At 43.1% G+C, this 16,339-nt stretch overlaps 1 protein-coding gene across 1 annotated transcript in view; it reads left to right on the top strand.

Annotated features, from left to right (window-relative positions):
• Positions 1–5,213: 5,213 nt before the first annotated feature.
• The window catches only part of RAP2A (RAP2A, member of RAS oncogene family), a gene marked incomplete at its 5' end in the record, with an annotated part of 29,522 nt that continues 18,396 nt past the window's right edge, over positions 5,214–16,339 (top strand). Inside the window, one exon of the mRNA XM_080363768.1 lies at positions 5,214–5,527. Coding sequence (XP_080219894.1) covers positions 5,214–5,527 — 314 coding nt within the window. The remainder of the gene's footprint in view (positions 5,528–16,339) is intronic.

Raw genomic sequence — 16,339 nt, 5'->3', positions numbered from 1 at the left:
AGGTGAGTCCTTCCCACAGGCTGTAGTTCTTCACTAACTGCTCCATCCTGGGTCCCCCATAGGGTCACAAGTGCTGCCAGCAAACCTCCTCCAGCCTGGGCTCCTGTCCATGGGGCCACAGGTCCTGCCAGGAGCCTGCTCCAGCACAGGCTCCCCATGGAGTCACAACCTCCCTCAGGCATCCACCTGCTCTGGTGTGGGGTTCTCCACAGGCTGCAGGTGGATCTCTGCTCCACCATGGCCCTCCATGGGCTGCAGGGGACAGGTGGCCTCACCATGGTCTGCACCACGGGCTGCAGGGGAATCTCTGCTCTGGTGCCTGGAGCACCTCCTGCTCATCCTTCTTCACTGACCTTGGTGCATGCAGAGTTGTTTCTCTCACATGTTCTCACTCCTCTCCTACAACTGCTGTTCTTCAGCAGGTTTTTTTTTCCCTCTTAACGATGTTATCCCAGAGGTGCTATCATTGTTGCCGACAGGCTTGGCCTTGGCCAGCGGCGGGTACAACTTGGAGCTAGCTGGCTTTGGCTCGATGGGACTTGGGGGAAGCTTCTGGCATTTTCTCACAGAAGTCACCTTTGTAGTCCCCCCGATACCAAAACCTTGCCAAGCAAACCGAATACTTCCCCTTCTCCTCTAGAAAGCTGCTGTTTTCATGAACAAGTATGTCAAACACCTACAATTTCGCAGTCAGTAAAAATACAACAATATTACTGCTGGGATAAAAGGGAAATTAACACTGTGATCACCTGAAAATGCTAAGGATAGGGTAAGAAAAGTCAGTTACCTTTCACTCCAGTTAGTTGCATCCTGAATTTGTTAACAACTTTATGGACAGTTCTAATAAGACAATTATTTAGCAAGATATATTAAAGAATAAACATAATCTCAATCCTTAACACTGGCTACACTTCCTAAAATACCATAACTACACATGGTTAGGAGGAATTCATGTGATGGCAGAACTGCATTGACAGTCTTAGTGTAAAAACATGACAGTAAGGAAGGCCAGGAAATCACTGTTGTTCTACTGATGTGCACTTAAAAGAGCTCTTGACCATGAAAAATAAATATACACTAGAACAGTTTGTAGAGTAGACAGGCTCTATTTCACACGTTCGCCTGTGCTTTGGTGTCAGGAGACCATCAACAGCTGTCAGAGGGCAGGGGCTATGGATTTCCCCATTTTTATATTGCTCCAGTTTACATATTGCCACTGATACTACCAAAGAATTAGCAAATCCTGGGTTTGGAATGAAAATAGATAGTAGAGGCCCTGTACCTCTTTCATACACATACCCTAATATGTGGCCAGAGGCAACAATAGCTAGCAAAAAAACTTCTAAAACAGCATGTTGGTTTCTGCGTAAGATAAAAATTCAATATTTACTGAGAAACTCCAACCTATCATAAGATATTGTGGCTAGCTGCAAGCTGCAAAAGTCTGAAATCAGATAGTTTAATATAAGACATAAAAAGACTTGAGGAACGAGCAATAAAACTGAAGTCTCTAAATCCTAGGAAGCCGTCAAAAACCCAGCTGTATGGCACAGAGGGACTAGATGACTCGCGAGTCTCCTGTGAGAAGCTGCCAAGGCAGTCATGCTGGGAAAGGATGCTGTGGGCTGAGATATTCGGCTGGCAAGCCTTGCCCAGTTCAATCTTTTGTGGCAGGAAGTTTCTCTTCCTCTGAAATTTCCTTCTGTTTTTCCCCCCTGCTCTTTGGTAGAACATAGCAAAAGTATAAGCAACGTGCGTAACAAAAAGACCAGTATCACCTAAACAGCCCCGTGTTCTCCACCTAACTATAAATAACAACACATAACTGATGTGATACTGTATTTGTTTTTAGGGCTGAGCCTCTAGCACTTATTAGCTGAATTTTCAACATTGCCATTCTCCGCAGATGAGTCAAAATCAACCAAGGGTGAAGGCTAGAAAAATAATGCAATGGTAAGGTGTTCAGCCTCACAAGTGAAGTGGCTGAGATCCTTCGGAGCAGTCATTCACTCTCAGTATCCAGCATCTCCTTCAGCTGACAGTCTCGCCTTTTCTGTTCAATCCTCTATGCTATATATACTGTCCCTCTATATTTCAGTTTTACACATATTTCTTTGGTCCCTGTACACATCATCCCACTATCACTATTCAGCGAAAAAACGCTTTGCTGCCCACCTAACTCAGCACTCTACGAGACTCAACACCTGGTGTAAATCTTCCCAGTGGGAGCATTCCTGTTACCTCTTTCTGACCCGTTGCCTTCTCACTCTAATCATCCTCCTCATCAGGAACCAGCAGTTGACAGCTTCTTTTTGAGAAGTACTGAATATAAGGAGATTGTTCCAGTCTTGGGATGAGTAAGAAGGGAGGCCCACACCTCCTCCCTTCAACACAGATCACTTACATCTATTTTGTATCACTGCACATCATCTTCCTGTTCTAAAGCACAATATATCTTAAGCCCTGTTAGACATGTTAATCTTTCACGGTTCTTAATGGGAGGTGAAAACCTCAGTCCTCAAGAGATAGCTCTTAGTTTTCCATCTAGATTATAATCAGTTCAGATCCACAGTCCTCTGTCAATACTGTTCATTACCTTAAATGCCCACCCACTTGACTCGACCCTGGCTTATTGGTTAGTCATAACCCTCCTCCACATTTGTCATTAACCAGACAAATATTCCTAGTGTACTCTTGTTTTTTTCAAGCCTTGTTTTTTTCAAGTAACCCTCCTGGGTATATTTCTGTACAAGTTTCTCTTTCCCGGACATGTTTTATCAGGACTGGACACAGTAATGTCTGCCGTCACCCAGAAACTTGACTGTGTGCACACCAGTCACATTTGTTTTTGCCCAAATGCATTAAATTGTCAGCTTTCTTTCACAGCTGACTAATAAACCCAGGTTATTTTCCCATTAGTCTTCTGGAGGGTTCCTGGATTTATATGACAAATACTTATTAATCCATGCATGCAGCATCTTGCATTTTGTGCTATTGCATGCTATTGTAGGCTCATTTCTATTGCTTGAAGGTCTCAAGTCACCAAAATAAATGAGATTATTCATTGAAATTATTACTCATTTCTCACTAGACTGACCAAGCTCTGCAACATTTACAAATTGATTCTGACAGTCCTGTAAAAAAATTCCATGTACCTCTTTGGTATTGAATATATTTGCATCACACAGATGTGTGGGGTTTGGGCTTTGCTTTGGTGGTTTTTAACTACATGGGCATTGCAAGAAGCCAGCAAATAATGGTTTTTCTTCTAGACAGACCAAAGCTATGAGCATCTACTAAGATAAAAATTTTTTTAAGCTCTGCAGTTCAAATAAAACCTCAAAACCAACACGCAGAGGAAAAGTCAAACTATAACAGACGAAGGCCCCAAGCAAAACACTAGAAAGCTTAAAGCACTGTATGTGGCAAGCATTTAACTAAAAGATCCAGACAGAGGACAAATGTGCTCCAAAATGCTAGAAAAATAACTGCCACTGAAAAATTCCTAGTTAGGTTTGGAAATGCGAAAACAGGTCAACAAGTAAGCAGAACTGGACTTGCCTGCAAAGCAGGCTGACAGTTTAGGTTTTACCAAAGACGAAGACATGACAATGTAAGTGGAAGAACAACACAATAAGAAATGCAGCTCCAGAAGCGAGCTCTTTTTCTGACAGCTTTCAGAAAGTATCTGAACAGCAGACTAATGGCTCTGGCTGAACCTTAAGCTTCTAATGGAAATAAAGCCTTTTCTCACTACATCAAAACATTCAAATCAAGGATGTTTGAGGGGGAAAAAAAAAGGAGTGGTGGGGGAGGTTAAGGTCTTTCTCATAGTAGAAAGACAAGCATACAAATGTTAGCATCTTTCCAAACTGATATTTGCTCCGATGAGTTCTTTACATCTCTTTATCAGTAACCTTCATTTTCATTACTATTTACATGGGAGTATTTTTCCTAGACTGTACCACCATCTTTCCTGGCCTTCAGTCTCAGTCAGAAGGGGATGAGGAGGCAGGCATTCATTGTAACTAACACCTAACGGCATATCTTGCAATTACAGGCCAGCGCGACGATCACGTTGCATTCAAAGGGAACACTCACAGGATCAGTGCGTTAGATGTTATGAATCCCATTTAATTTTGTCTACAGGAGAGGGATTAACACGGTGGCATTGGGTCCTCCATAGATACCTTGAGCCTCCGGAGAACCGCCAGGTTTAAAACAGCAAAAACTTACCCCGCCAGAGCCCCCTCCCCCAGCACACCGGAAAGCAGAACCGGGCAGCCTGCACGGGGATTTCCCCTCGGGCAGCTCGGAAAGGCCTTTCCCCCTCCCCGACTCCAGCCCAGCTACCGGGACGGAGGGCAGCGCAGGAGCCGCCGCCTCACCCAACCACCCTCCACTCCCCCGGTGCCACGCCAGCTCCCCCCCCGGCCTACAGGCCGCTTCCGGGGCCCGGCGCGAGGGCGCCTCCCCGCCCTCCTGCCGCTTGCCCAACACCGACCCGGGCACCGCCGCCGCGCGCCCCTGACGGCCACTTCCGCCCGCCGAGCCCCGCTCGCCCCTCCCGCCCGCGCTCCCTCCCATTGGCTCATCCCGCCCGGCGCGTGACCGCTACGCTGCCGCTGGTTGGCCCTCCGGGGCCCGTGGTTAGGGGCGGGAGCGGGCCGTTGTCTCCACGGCGACAGCGCGGGCTGAGGGGCGGAAGGAGACGGGGCGACCGCCGCCGCGCCCCCGCCGAGCCGCTGCTGCCCTCGGCGTCACGTGCCGTTGCCGCGCCCGCCGATTGGCCGGCGCCCTGCCGGCGGGGTAGGGGGAGGGGCAACGCGGGGAGGCGCCACGTGACGAGGCACCGCCCGCCCTCCTCCCCGCTCTTTCTTCCTCCCCAGCGCCCGCCCCCCCCGCCCCTCCGCGCGTGCCGGCCGGTTGGCTGTTGCTGTGGCGACAGGGGAAGGAGGGGGCGGGGCCCGCGCCCCACCTCAGCCGCGCCGCAGCCCGTGAGCGCGGCCCCGCCGCCGGCAGCGCCGCCCAGGAGCCGCCGCGGCCGGGCGCATCCGCCGGGCGGGCGGGTGCGAGCGGAGCCCAGCCGAGCCGAGTAGAGCAGAGCGGAGCGGGGGCGGCAGCGGGCAGGGCGGGGCGGCCCATGGCGGGGGGGTGAGGAGGGGCCGTCGGCAGGTGCGGGTCGGGCGGTCCGCGCTGGCGGCGGCGGGAGGATGCGCGAGTACAAGGTAGTGGTGCTGGGCTCGGGCGGGGTGGGGAAGTCGGCGCTCACGGTGCAGTTCGTGACCGGCACCTTCATCGAGAAGTACGACCCCACCATCGAGGACTTCTACCGCAAGGAGATCGAGGTGGACGCCTCCCCCTCCGTCCTGGAGATCCTGGACACGGCGGGCACCGAGCAGTTCGCCTCCATGCGGGACCTCTACATCAAGAACGGGCAGGGCTTCATCCTGGTCTACAGCCTGGTCAACCAGCAGAGCTTCCAGGACATCCGACCTATGCGCGACCAGATCATCCGCGTCAAGAGGTGACTTGCCCGGCGGCCGCCGCTCCTCCGACGGCCGCGCCCGACGCCCACCTGCGGCCCGGCCCGCCTGGGGCCTGCGGGCCGGCCTGTTCCCCCCTTCCGTCCCCTCCTCCCCCGCGCCGGGCCGCCCCGCAGTGCCCGGATCTCCGGCCCGGGGGCTGCCCACGCCCTGCCCGCTGCCCGCCTAGGTGCCTGCCCCGCGGCTTCCTTCCCTCGCCCGCCTTCCGCCTTCCCTCCTTCCTCGGCGGCGCCCCGGGGCGGTAGGGCACCCCCGTGTGCGCCCCCGCCGCTGCCTCGCCCGCAGCCCCGGGCTCCCTGGGGCGGGGGCCGGCCGCCAGCCGCAGGGGTGGCGGAGCGGGGGCAGGGGGCTCCGGTTTCCGCTGCTCGCCCTTCCCCCCCTTCCCCCCAGCTTGCATTTACAACGCGGTAATTTTGGGGTGCTCCCGCGTGAAATATGGCAGGCAGGCGGCGGGCTGTGCCAGGGCTGCAACTGGGGACTGGAAAAGCGGTTCGCCCCGATATTGCATCGGGTCAGTCCTCCAGTGTACTTTCTTAGTGGACCTCCGGTAGGTGGTTTGCAAGGGAAGCACCTGGGTGTCTTCGTGCAGCACACACATCTTCAAAGGCAGATAGAGATCCGCCTTTTCGGATACCTGCATAGGTATTTCTGTGAACTTCTCTCTCGTCTTAAAAGTGCAGGATGCAAAGCCTCTTTCTTGGTAAAGAGATGACAGCTGGGAGCATTAGGCCTTATCTATGTTGGTGTTTCTCTCAAATTTCCCACGGCCGCATTGCCAGCCACTCTATTAGGAGTGAATCCACAGTGGTGAAACACCGGTGCCTACTGCCAGTTTGTTTTTATGACCACCACGTTGTTTAGATATGCGTCAATCAGTTAGATGTCAGCAGCTGAAATGAATCCAGTCTCACCGAAATAGGGGTAGATGCACCATTTGAAATCATAGCAACCGTTTGAACTGTAGCGTGGATGAGAAAATGCCTCTGGCCAGATCATCACAGACAGAGATCTGTTATTGCCCGTGGAGAGGGGCTGTAATTATGTCGCAGAACTGGTTGCAGATTTGGCTTGGACATCTGAAAGGGGAACACTTGTAAATAACTTAGTTGGACCACAGCGGTTGGATTTGCATCTTAATGTAAAGTGGAGCATAAAAGGTGCTAATGGCTAATCATATGGTTGGGTATGGTCTGTTCACAGAAACTACCATTCCAGACCAAAGCCTGGGGAAGATGTGTTTTGAAATTGGGGAGGAGGGTGAGTAGGGGAAAGGGGAGGGAGGAGACAAAGGACTGATATTTTTAGAGGCTTGCAACTTTCTCATAGAGGGTGTTTCTTAATGTGTCCTGACTTTTTCACTAGAGAGCTCTAAAGACCGAAGTAATGAAGTTATTTTGAATTTGTTATGGGAAATGCATTTTCCATATCCTTGCAATCCTTATCACTTACCTTATAAAGAACATTTTTTTCTTTAAATAGTTAGGGTAGACTTTATTAATTAATAAATGCTTTTGGTTTTCCTGTATTTAATCAGTGATATAAATTCATGTAGTCTCTGAATGCCTAGCTGTGGCTTTTGCAGGTTGCATTGCGCTTTGCAATGGAGCATCTTCATTCAGACCCCAGCTGACAAGCTGTAGATAGGTGAAACAGAATAGAAAGCAACTTGTACTTCCATAGTCAGATAGACTCAGCGCTGCTGAGAGTGGGTCTCAATGCTGCTCTTGTTTTTCTTCTGCCATTTCTTTTACTGCAAGACTTCAACTTTTGGCTTTTGTGAGACATATAAACAATATTTTAATCCTAAATTTTACTGATGTAAAATAATCTAAAAACAGCTGAAATCCTGAAAATTTTAATTGAGTTGTAGTTTAAAGGGATATGCTGTTGACTTGCAGTATTAAAGAGATGTAGTTTCAGAAAGCGTACCAGATTTTTCCTTGTCAACTTAGCTCATATTTGTGGGTGTTGTTGTTGTTATGTTTTGGAACTTGACATAAGTTCACAGGCAGTCTAAGAGCTAATGTGCTGTTGACTTAAGCTTGCATCCTTTTTACCAGTTAAACTGGAGGAATACATCTCTACAGATATAATATGTATCTGTATAAGGAGTTCTAAATTGCAATTTACAGTTACACAAATGCATTTAATCCATGTTGAGAGACAAATAATCGTAGTCCAATTTACTTAGGGATTTTGGATGAGAAGTAGCTAAGAACAACAACTACATGCTTGTATTGATACAAAACCATTATCTAAAAATCTCTGAACTTTAATTGTACCTGAAAACCAATTGACCAGGTCTCTAGCTCGTAGATATGTCTGCATTTTACATGTTGTCCTTGCTATTTTTATTTCTTTTATGAAAGAATGCCTGTGTTATTACATAATTAGAGAGTAATTCTAATTACTCTCCCAGGAAGTAGAAAAGCCACGTGAAATTCCTTCTTTAGGTTAAGAGATGGATGCTTGAGTCTTCTGCTTCCCTGGTCTAACCACCACATACGAGGGCAAGCTAATCTGAGGGAGTCCTTCACTCCACCTGATGAAGTTGAGTTACTTTGTAGGAATTAATGACGTGTTCATGGATGAAAGAAAGGAAACAAGTGGACCTTTACTGCACTCTGAAGCTTAGTGGTTAGGAGAGGTTGAGATCACTCTTGCCAGTATAGTTTCTGTTCTTATTAAATTACTACTTAATATTTAAAAATGCATAAATAGGCCTAGGAGTGGGACTGAAATCTGGGTCTCCCAGTCTGCAGAGAAGTCTGCTAATGGTGACACTATAAAGTCAACCTTCCTTGTGCAGTGTGGGAGCCTGGCATCCCTTTCAGGCATGGTGCTGAGCTTTAACCAGAGTGGAGGATGCCTTCATAGTTTTTAAACTGGTAATTGAAGTTCTTTATTGGGAAATGGTTTAAATGTAAACCATAGTTTTTGTTTCAAGGTAAATAAACCATTTTTGTCTAGATTTTCTAAGAATGAGTCAAGGTGCTTTCCCCAGTAAGGGAGCCCTGTCAGTTCAAAGTGGATGGGTGCACCCTCAGCAGCTCTGCCTACAGGAGAATGAAGAGGTTTCACAAATACTCATACTCTGGGCCAGAGTTCCTGCTGCCAGCATTGGATGAAGGATCTCAGTGGTACAAAGTCACAGGTGCTGGTCCTCCTCCAGATGCTGCATCTCAGAACAACTTCTATCCAAGCAGCATCTTGGCTAAAGCTTTTGTTGTACCAAGCAATCACTTCTGCAATCAGCTCTTCTTGCAGTGCCTGCAACCAGCCCCACTTATCTGGAACTAGTGCTTTAGTATCAGTACTTGGGGGCAGGAACCTGCTGAAAGGGGCTGTGTCCTAGGAGAATGAAGCTGTGGATGCCTTGTTTTGCTGGGTGAGGAGTGTAATCAGAAGGCAGGAAGACAGAGGGGTTATGTATAGGGTTAGTCTCTGGTTCAGGAACTTGAGAGTGTCTCTGTGCTTGTTTGAAGCTGTTATCACTGATGATGATAGCTCAGTAAACAGTTTGGGAGCTCCTGTTCACTGTACAACTGGCTGCTTATCTGAAATGTGTCATTCCAACCCCATGATCTTAGTGTTTCAGGCACCTAGTACTGGTTTCTGGATCCCACTAGTGCCAAATATGTCCATTAAGCCTTATTTCTTCTGGTTCTTGCAACTGCTCGGGGTTTGTACTGTTAGGAAGATGGAGTGTACATAAGCGTAATGTTTTTATATGGTAGCCTTGAAGGATAGTTGTTACTTTCTGTATACAAGAAGGATAAAGGGATCCAAGTGTCACTTTACTGCCTCCTGGTGAGATATTACACAAAACTTTATCTGAGCATTTGTAGGTGCTGCAACTCCAGGACCTTCTCTCCCTCCAAAATGGTTTGGCGAGCTCGACAGCAAAGAGCTGTCTGTTGTTTATGCTGCAGATAGAACTCACTCTAGTTTCAAAATGAACTGTTTTCTGGAGAAACCTTTTATTTGTGAGAGCAAGGCTAAGCTGGCGGAGTGGGTCCATGCCAGTGAAGGTCTGTGGTCAAGTAAGAACAGAAGCAGTCAAATGAAAACAGATTGAAAGGGATACACTCCAGTTAAATATCGAGGTTTAGAAATAACTTGTCAGTATGCAGATTAAGAAATGTAATTTGTTTTATGGAAAAATTAGCTGGGTCACTCCTAACATTGTTGTGTTTGTCTTCTGTGTGATGAGAAAGCTCTCTGAAGACAACATGCTGATTTTTACAACATACTGAATTTTAATTTTGGTTATGATTTTGCAAATATTTTTCTCCCGTGAAGATATATTTAAACCTCATTGGGTATGTATTCTAGGTGCTTATGTAGTCTTTAGTAATATAATTTCTTAATCTGCCCTACAGGCTTTGAGATATATAGATATATATATATATATTAGAATCCCAAGAAACAGAAAAGTATTATTTTTATTCAAGCAGAAAACCAAAGTACAGAAGTGAAAAAGAACTCACAAAGTAAATTCAGAGTTCTTCACTTGCCATAGTTTCTATAAATGTTTGGCCAGTGCTTTAAAAGCGGGACTGTTGTGTTCGTATTTTGGAGAATCTAACAGATTCTATTAAAAACAGTACTTTTGAGAAATACTTTTTTCCAAGTAGTGAAAAAAAAATGTTTTCATTAATCCATTGCTTTTTCTCTATGAAGCAAAGACTGATTCAGATTGGCTGAAAATACTGACTAAAGGATATAGGTAAATTGCTATGAAATATCACAGAAATGTGTCTCTGTTCCTTGTGGTGGTGTATATCATGAGGATCAAAGTCTGCCTCCTAGTCTAGGGATTCTGTATGGTAATTTAAAACATACAAGAGAGGTAATTATTGAAACGTATTAATTGTGAAATCAGCATCTTGATTCAATGTTAATTGATATATTTAGTGACTTAGTGGTGATTAAGTCTGAAAAACTGTACTTGAAATTGCAAATTACTCAAATGTCTAGTTTGAAAATGTTGCTTTCCAAGTACTATGAAAACAAAGTATGGCTTTTATTCAAAGATTGTTTAGCACACTGGGGTCCAGATCCTCATTAAGACTAGATAATATGGTAATACAGATGACTTTGAATAAGTATAGAGTTTTGAGGAGATGAAATAGTTTAGTTAGTTCTTCAGCTCTTCACTGTATTAAGTACTCATTTAAGGACTTAAATTTATCAGTTTTCTGAAATTCGTTGTATTTCTCATATTTTTTATTTAAAAAAAAAAAAAAAAAAAGAGAACAACTTAAGATGATGCTTCATAAACACGGCTATTAGACATTCAACCACTAATACGGCTCCAACTTTCCAGGAAGAATTATCTAAATATTTGGCAGAAGTGACACTTGGAAAGTCCTATTCCTTCTGAAGTACTGTATACAAAAGCTTGACAAATGTCCAGGGAATTTCATAGGTGCTAGCCATGTAGAGATGGTAGAAATAAGAACAGACTGAAATCCTGAAGCCTTTTTTAGTAAGAGTGTTGTTTTCTTTCAATAAACTCAGTGCAGTGGTTTGATTAAAATACTCATTTTTACATGAAAAAGACAGGGCAGGTAATAAGCATGGCCCCCATCCAAGCTGCCAGCCACTCTTGTGCACCCATCAGATGAAACTTAGCACTTTATTGCAAGAACAGATCAATAGATTTTAAATCCCGCCAAACACTCATACATATTTCAGAGAAAATATAGGAAGCTGAATGCAATTCTCACGTGTAAAAATATTTAAGTACAACAAAAGAGCTATATTGGCCTTTTTTTGTTGTTTTTTGGAGGGTCCACTTATGAATAGCTGTTTCTCAGGTGAGAAACTTATCAATTTATAAGAAGAAAATGCAAATACTTTAGGCATCTGTACAGATATAGAGAAGTGGTAAATGCAAGAAGTCATTCATATCAAATTGACTCTGTGTATAACATTAGAGCCTTCAGCTGTATGGCCATCTACTGTGTCTTGTTGGGGAACTGGCACATAGACCGTCCCTGAGGAGTGTCTATAATAGAAAAGATGTAAGTTTAGAGGATACAGGACATTACTGTGAAATGTATTTAAACTCAGATTTTTAGTTTCTATTTGTGCTCTTGTACTTTTGAAATAAATTTACAGTGCTTCTTTCTGGCTCTATAGAGTTTAGAACTTTTCTTTTTTTTCAGTGAATCTACCTTTGTTTTAATTTGAAATTAATGAACTAATTCTGTCAGGCAAAATAATAGGTTTCTTCATTTAACTGGGGAATTAATACAGAGACAATACTCTAAAAAATGTCTCTGACAGTGTGTAATTTTAAGCTATAGAAGATTATTTTAAAGTTGCTTGGCTTAGTCTTAAACTCTGATATTTCATGATGTTCATGCATCTTCGGAAAATATTACATTTAATGTTTTCCTGTAGAAGCTTTTGAATTAAATACCGTACCGGAAGAGTTCTCTTTTTTTTTTTACCCTCACTCTCACTTTCTTGATAATCTAAAATATTGATGCTACTTTCAGTTACTTTCTGTGGAAACCATGAAAATTTGAGACAATGCTTATAACCAGTCCTCTAATGTAGTGGTTTTGTTTTCTTCTGCTTCCCCCCTGCCTCCCTCCAGCTCATTATATAGGTATTTCTTTCCAAAATTTATTTATTTTCCTTTGTAAGGTAAAGTGATATGATAGTTTCCATATGTGGGCACTGAAAATAAATCTTTTTATCCCCTCCTGCTTTTTAGGTGTTCTTTGGACTTTTATTGAAAAAGCCAGGTAGGCAAGCTCCTTTTGTATGTGTGTTTAGCTTAGATTGTGCTTGTTTAGAGTGTAGCATATCTTTTTTTTTAATGATGCCTGTATCATTTAGCATCATCTTCTCTTTTCAGATCTTAAATGCTGCTATAGCTCATGTTTTTGTAGAAGCGTGTGAATAAATACAGATAGCTACAATTGTCAAATAGTAGAATAGTATGGGGCAAGACTTCTTAAATTTGTTTTCAGTTGTGTAGTGTTGCTTGATCGTGTGTGTGTTGTAAAAATGCTATTTAATGTGTTAAAGACCAAATATAATGATGACTTTAATGGCTTCATAGTTTAGTACAATAATATAACATTAATGCTTGGGGTGGAATGTTTTCTGTCTTGCTATTCATTAAGCTGTTTTGACACAGATTTTTGCAATGAATATTTGGAAAATTTTATCCAAAAAAATCATTGCTCATTAGAATTTCTGTTTTGCCTTTGAATTTCTGTTTTGCCTAGAGGACAATAATTCTTTAAATACCGTTCTTTATAGCCAACGCAGTTGGCAGTAACTCGCATCTTTTCTTTCAAAATAACCACAATTCTCTACACTTCTGTTGGGTAGTCTGTGGATAGAAACAAATTTGTTTGGTCATACATAAAACATTCTGGGTAACAGTATGTTTTGTTAAAATTCTTAGGTTAGCAGGCATACTTTTTGGACTGAAATTTCAAAAATAGATGTTCTTTGGCAATTGGAAGTTTTTAGATGAATAGAATTTGAAATGTCTGAGTGGGTGGCTCTCCCAAAAATCATTAAATCCATTTCTTTTCTAGTTTTCCCCTTAATAATTCAGTGTCAGATTTTTATTTTTTGTGCCTAAGAACAAACCTGAGGTTACTGGTTATTTCATTTCTGAAATATTGCTCAACCATCTTTTTTTTTCCCCCTCCTTTTTTTCTCCATGTACATTGTGTAGGTGGTATGTGATGATAACGTTTTGAGAAAGAATAGGGAAGCAATTGGGACTGCAGTGCTAAATTATCCTGGCACGTAGTGACTTGTACAAAGATTTATGTGATTGTTAAGGTAACAAGAACTATAGTTATCTGCTTCTTCATATTCTCTTATTCATTAGCTTCCTGCTGGTCTGTTTGGGGTCTTGGGGGGGGGGGGGGGGGGGGACACGAGGGGAGGGTGTTGTTATGTGGGCTTTCTTGTTTGTTTTTCTTTTTTTCCCAGAGGTTTCCAGTACAGGACTAGTATTTAGTTTTTGCTGTGCTAAGGCAAACACGATAGTCTAGGTACAGTTTACAATGATGAGTGCAACTCGAACACTTTCTTTGTGAATAGGTTGCATTTTAGCAGCTGTGTTGTCTTTAATTCTCTTGTCTAGACTAGGATTTAAGGTGTGATATGAGCATGTTGTCCTTTCTCAACATTAATGTCATGGAGCTAGCACAATTATTTGGTGCTGTACTCTTTAAAAATGCAAAGGTGACAATATTTTAGTTCTTGTCTTTATTAGACCTAGACTCTGTGAACAATCAGGTGAAGGACAAAAGAAAGGAGTTAGTGTTTTCAGAGCTGATTAGCTTGTTTTGAAACACCTCTTGCATCGTGTAGATAGAGCTTTAATGTCTTTTAAAAGATTGTTATTATCGTCTGCAAAAAGTCAGGGTAATGAGGCAAACATTAAAGCATTTTAAAATATTAGAACGTAATAGCTTAGGATAGTGGTCTGGGGTAAAAGAAAATATCTTTTACTTTGTAGAATGGCTTGGTGACTTCCCATTATTGTTCTGGTTAACAGGTAGCCACCTTAACTAAAAGATTAATAGCGTTTGAGATTCCCATGTGAGTATCAACTCAACTACAATTTAATTTGAACTGGAAATGAATTGTATAAGGGCGCTGAACTTGAAGTGCTCTGAATGCTGTCAGGAAAAGCTTTAGTCTTGTATTTCTGATTAATTGCAAGAAAAGATGCTTTCAAGAAATACCACGTAGATCACCTCTGAGCTATACGAGCGCTTTCCGTCATGAGCAGGTTTTGGTGGGAGAATGTTTGTACTGTTTGTCCTCTTACTCCTAATATATTTTCTAGTGTAGAGGATAAGCCAGGGCTGCTCAGCCTATTTTATCTGGTTAGATCTGGTAGCAGTTTCCCCCATTTCTATAACGTCTTTTTAATTGCTGTACAAAATCTTACTTGAAACGGTTTATAAATTTGCAAATAATTGGAATGCTTTTTTTCTTTTGCAAAAGCCATGAACTTTACAAGATCTATCTAGAAATGCATAAATTAGGTCTTTCCTTAAAAGCTGCTTTTCTTTTGAAATTTCCTTACCATGTTTTCGATTCATTTTTTAAATTTTAGAAGCTCATTGTTTTTGCCAGAATGAAACAATGAACATGAAATACTTGGGTTTTTTACCATTTTCCCCAAAAGTTATAAATGAGTGGGGGGGGGAAAAAGTGTGTTTTGTTTGTTTTATGCACTTCTGTGTTTAATTGCACTTGGCCATCATGCGGAATCCTGGATGTGTATTTTTTGAACTATGTGACAGCAATCCTTATTTGTATACTGCTGTTTGTACACTTTTTTTAAAGAAGGTGTGCTTTCAGTCTGTGGATTACTTTCTACTGCAAAAAGGACTTGATGTTGCAAAGGGTTTTTCTAGTAATAATCTTCTATCTCCAGATTCAAAATTTCCCCCCTCCTCTGCTGCATTAATTCTGCTGAAAACCAGTTAAACAGTGGCATTTTGTGGTTTAGGTGTTTTTTTCTTAACTTCAGAGGTTTCGTTTCTTTTTCAAAATGATTTGGAGAGCAGAAGATGGTTACCTTGAACTATTTGTTTTGGAGCATTTTATCAGATGCCTTTTATACCCTCACCTTCTTGTCTCTGCCCCCACCCCCCCAAAAAAAAATAAGTATGTAGTCTGAGTGGTTCTCAGTGTCTGATCAAATTCAGGCTCTCTATCTTGCCGCTCTGCTGGTCTCAGAAGCGGTTAGATTCTTGGTAGCTGACATGCAGGTTACTCCCTACAATGCCTGGAAGAGAGAAGCATGAGTCACCTTCTGCTGGGTTAGTGCTGCAATCCACAGTCAAAATCCAAGCGATAATTTGAAATGAATTCTCCCATTGCTTTCATCGGTTTGGGGAAGGGAGTGTTTGGGTCAGTGCAGTCTGTTTGCAACTTCAGTCTGTTTGATCTGCTTGGGTTCTTTTACAGATAACCTTCTCAGTATACAGTGGGGGTAGGAGAAGTTGGTTTCATTTTTGTACCAAGTGTGCAGGATGTTCTCCACAGTAGGGAATCCTGGCATTGATGTTCTGAACATGCAATGCACTGGAGGAGATGTGTTTAGTTTTTTTGTTTGGTTGGTTTTGTGGGTTTTTTCCAGTGTCAGCTTTCTCTTGCGTTTCATTGAGAAATAAATGATAAATGGGTGTTGCAAAATAGATTAGTGTTTCTTTTCTGTGTCCTTTAGGAATCTGCTTTGCTCTGAGGTGTGTAGTTCTGTTACAACAAACCACTTGAACTATTTTCTTATGTATGTAGAATCTCTCTCTCCTTTTGAGAGGCAAACCCTCTCAGCGATCAAAACACATTCTGAGAGAATGGGCGAAAAATGGAAGCTACTATGTCATCGTGGAGTAACAGTTCACCTTTTCAGAAATGCTGTTGTTACCTGGACTAGGGGAGTCTTCTGGTGACCATTCACTGTATGGGATATTGCATTTTTGCAGTGACCTCTTTGTCTAAAGTGAATAAGCAGTCCTGAGAAATCCTTGCCTTTTTAGTCTCTGATATCTGTCTTCAGCTTGTACACCTGATTTTTTTCTGTTGTTGTTCCCTCAGGATTTGTGAATTTGCCTTCATGTGTTTGTATTTGCCTTCCTAGTGGCTCGTCTTCTACAGAAAGACTGAAGAGTATTTTTTCAACCTCACTTGCAGCTTAGTGGTTAGAGCAGTCTTCTGGGAAAAGCAGATGTGAAATTCCTATGACTAAAGAAGGTGTATGGTGCAGGTCTTTCACCTCCTTGATTGAT

This window comes from Nesoenas mayeri, assembly GCF_963082525.1.
Source record: "Nesoenas mayeri genome assembly, chromosome: 1".
Taxonomy (NCBI): domain Eukaryota; kingdom Metazoa; phylum Chordata; class Aves; order Columbiformes; family Columbidae; genus Nesoenas; species Nesoenas mayeri.
This window is presented reverse-complemented; position numbering and strand designations above follow the sequence as displayed.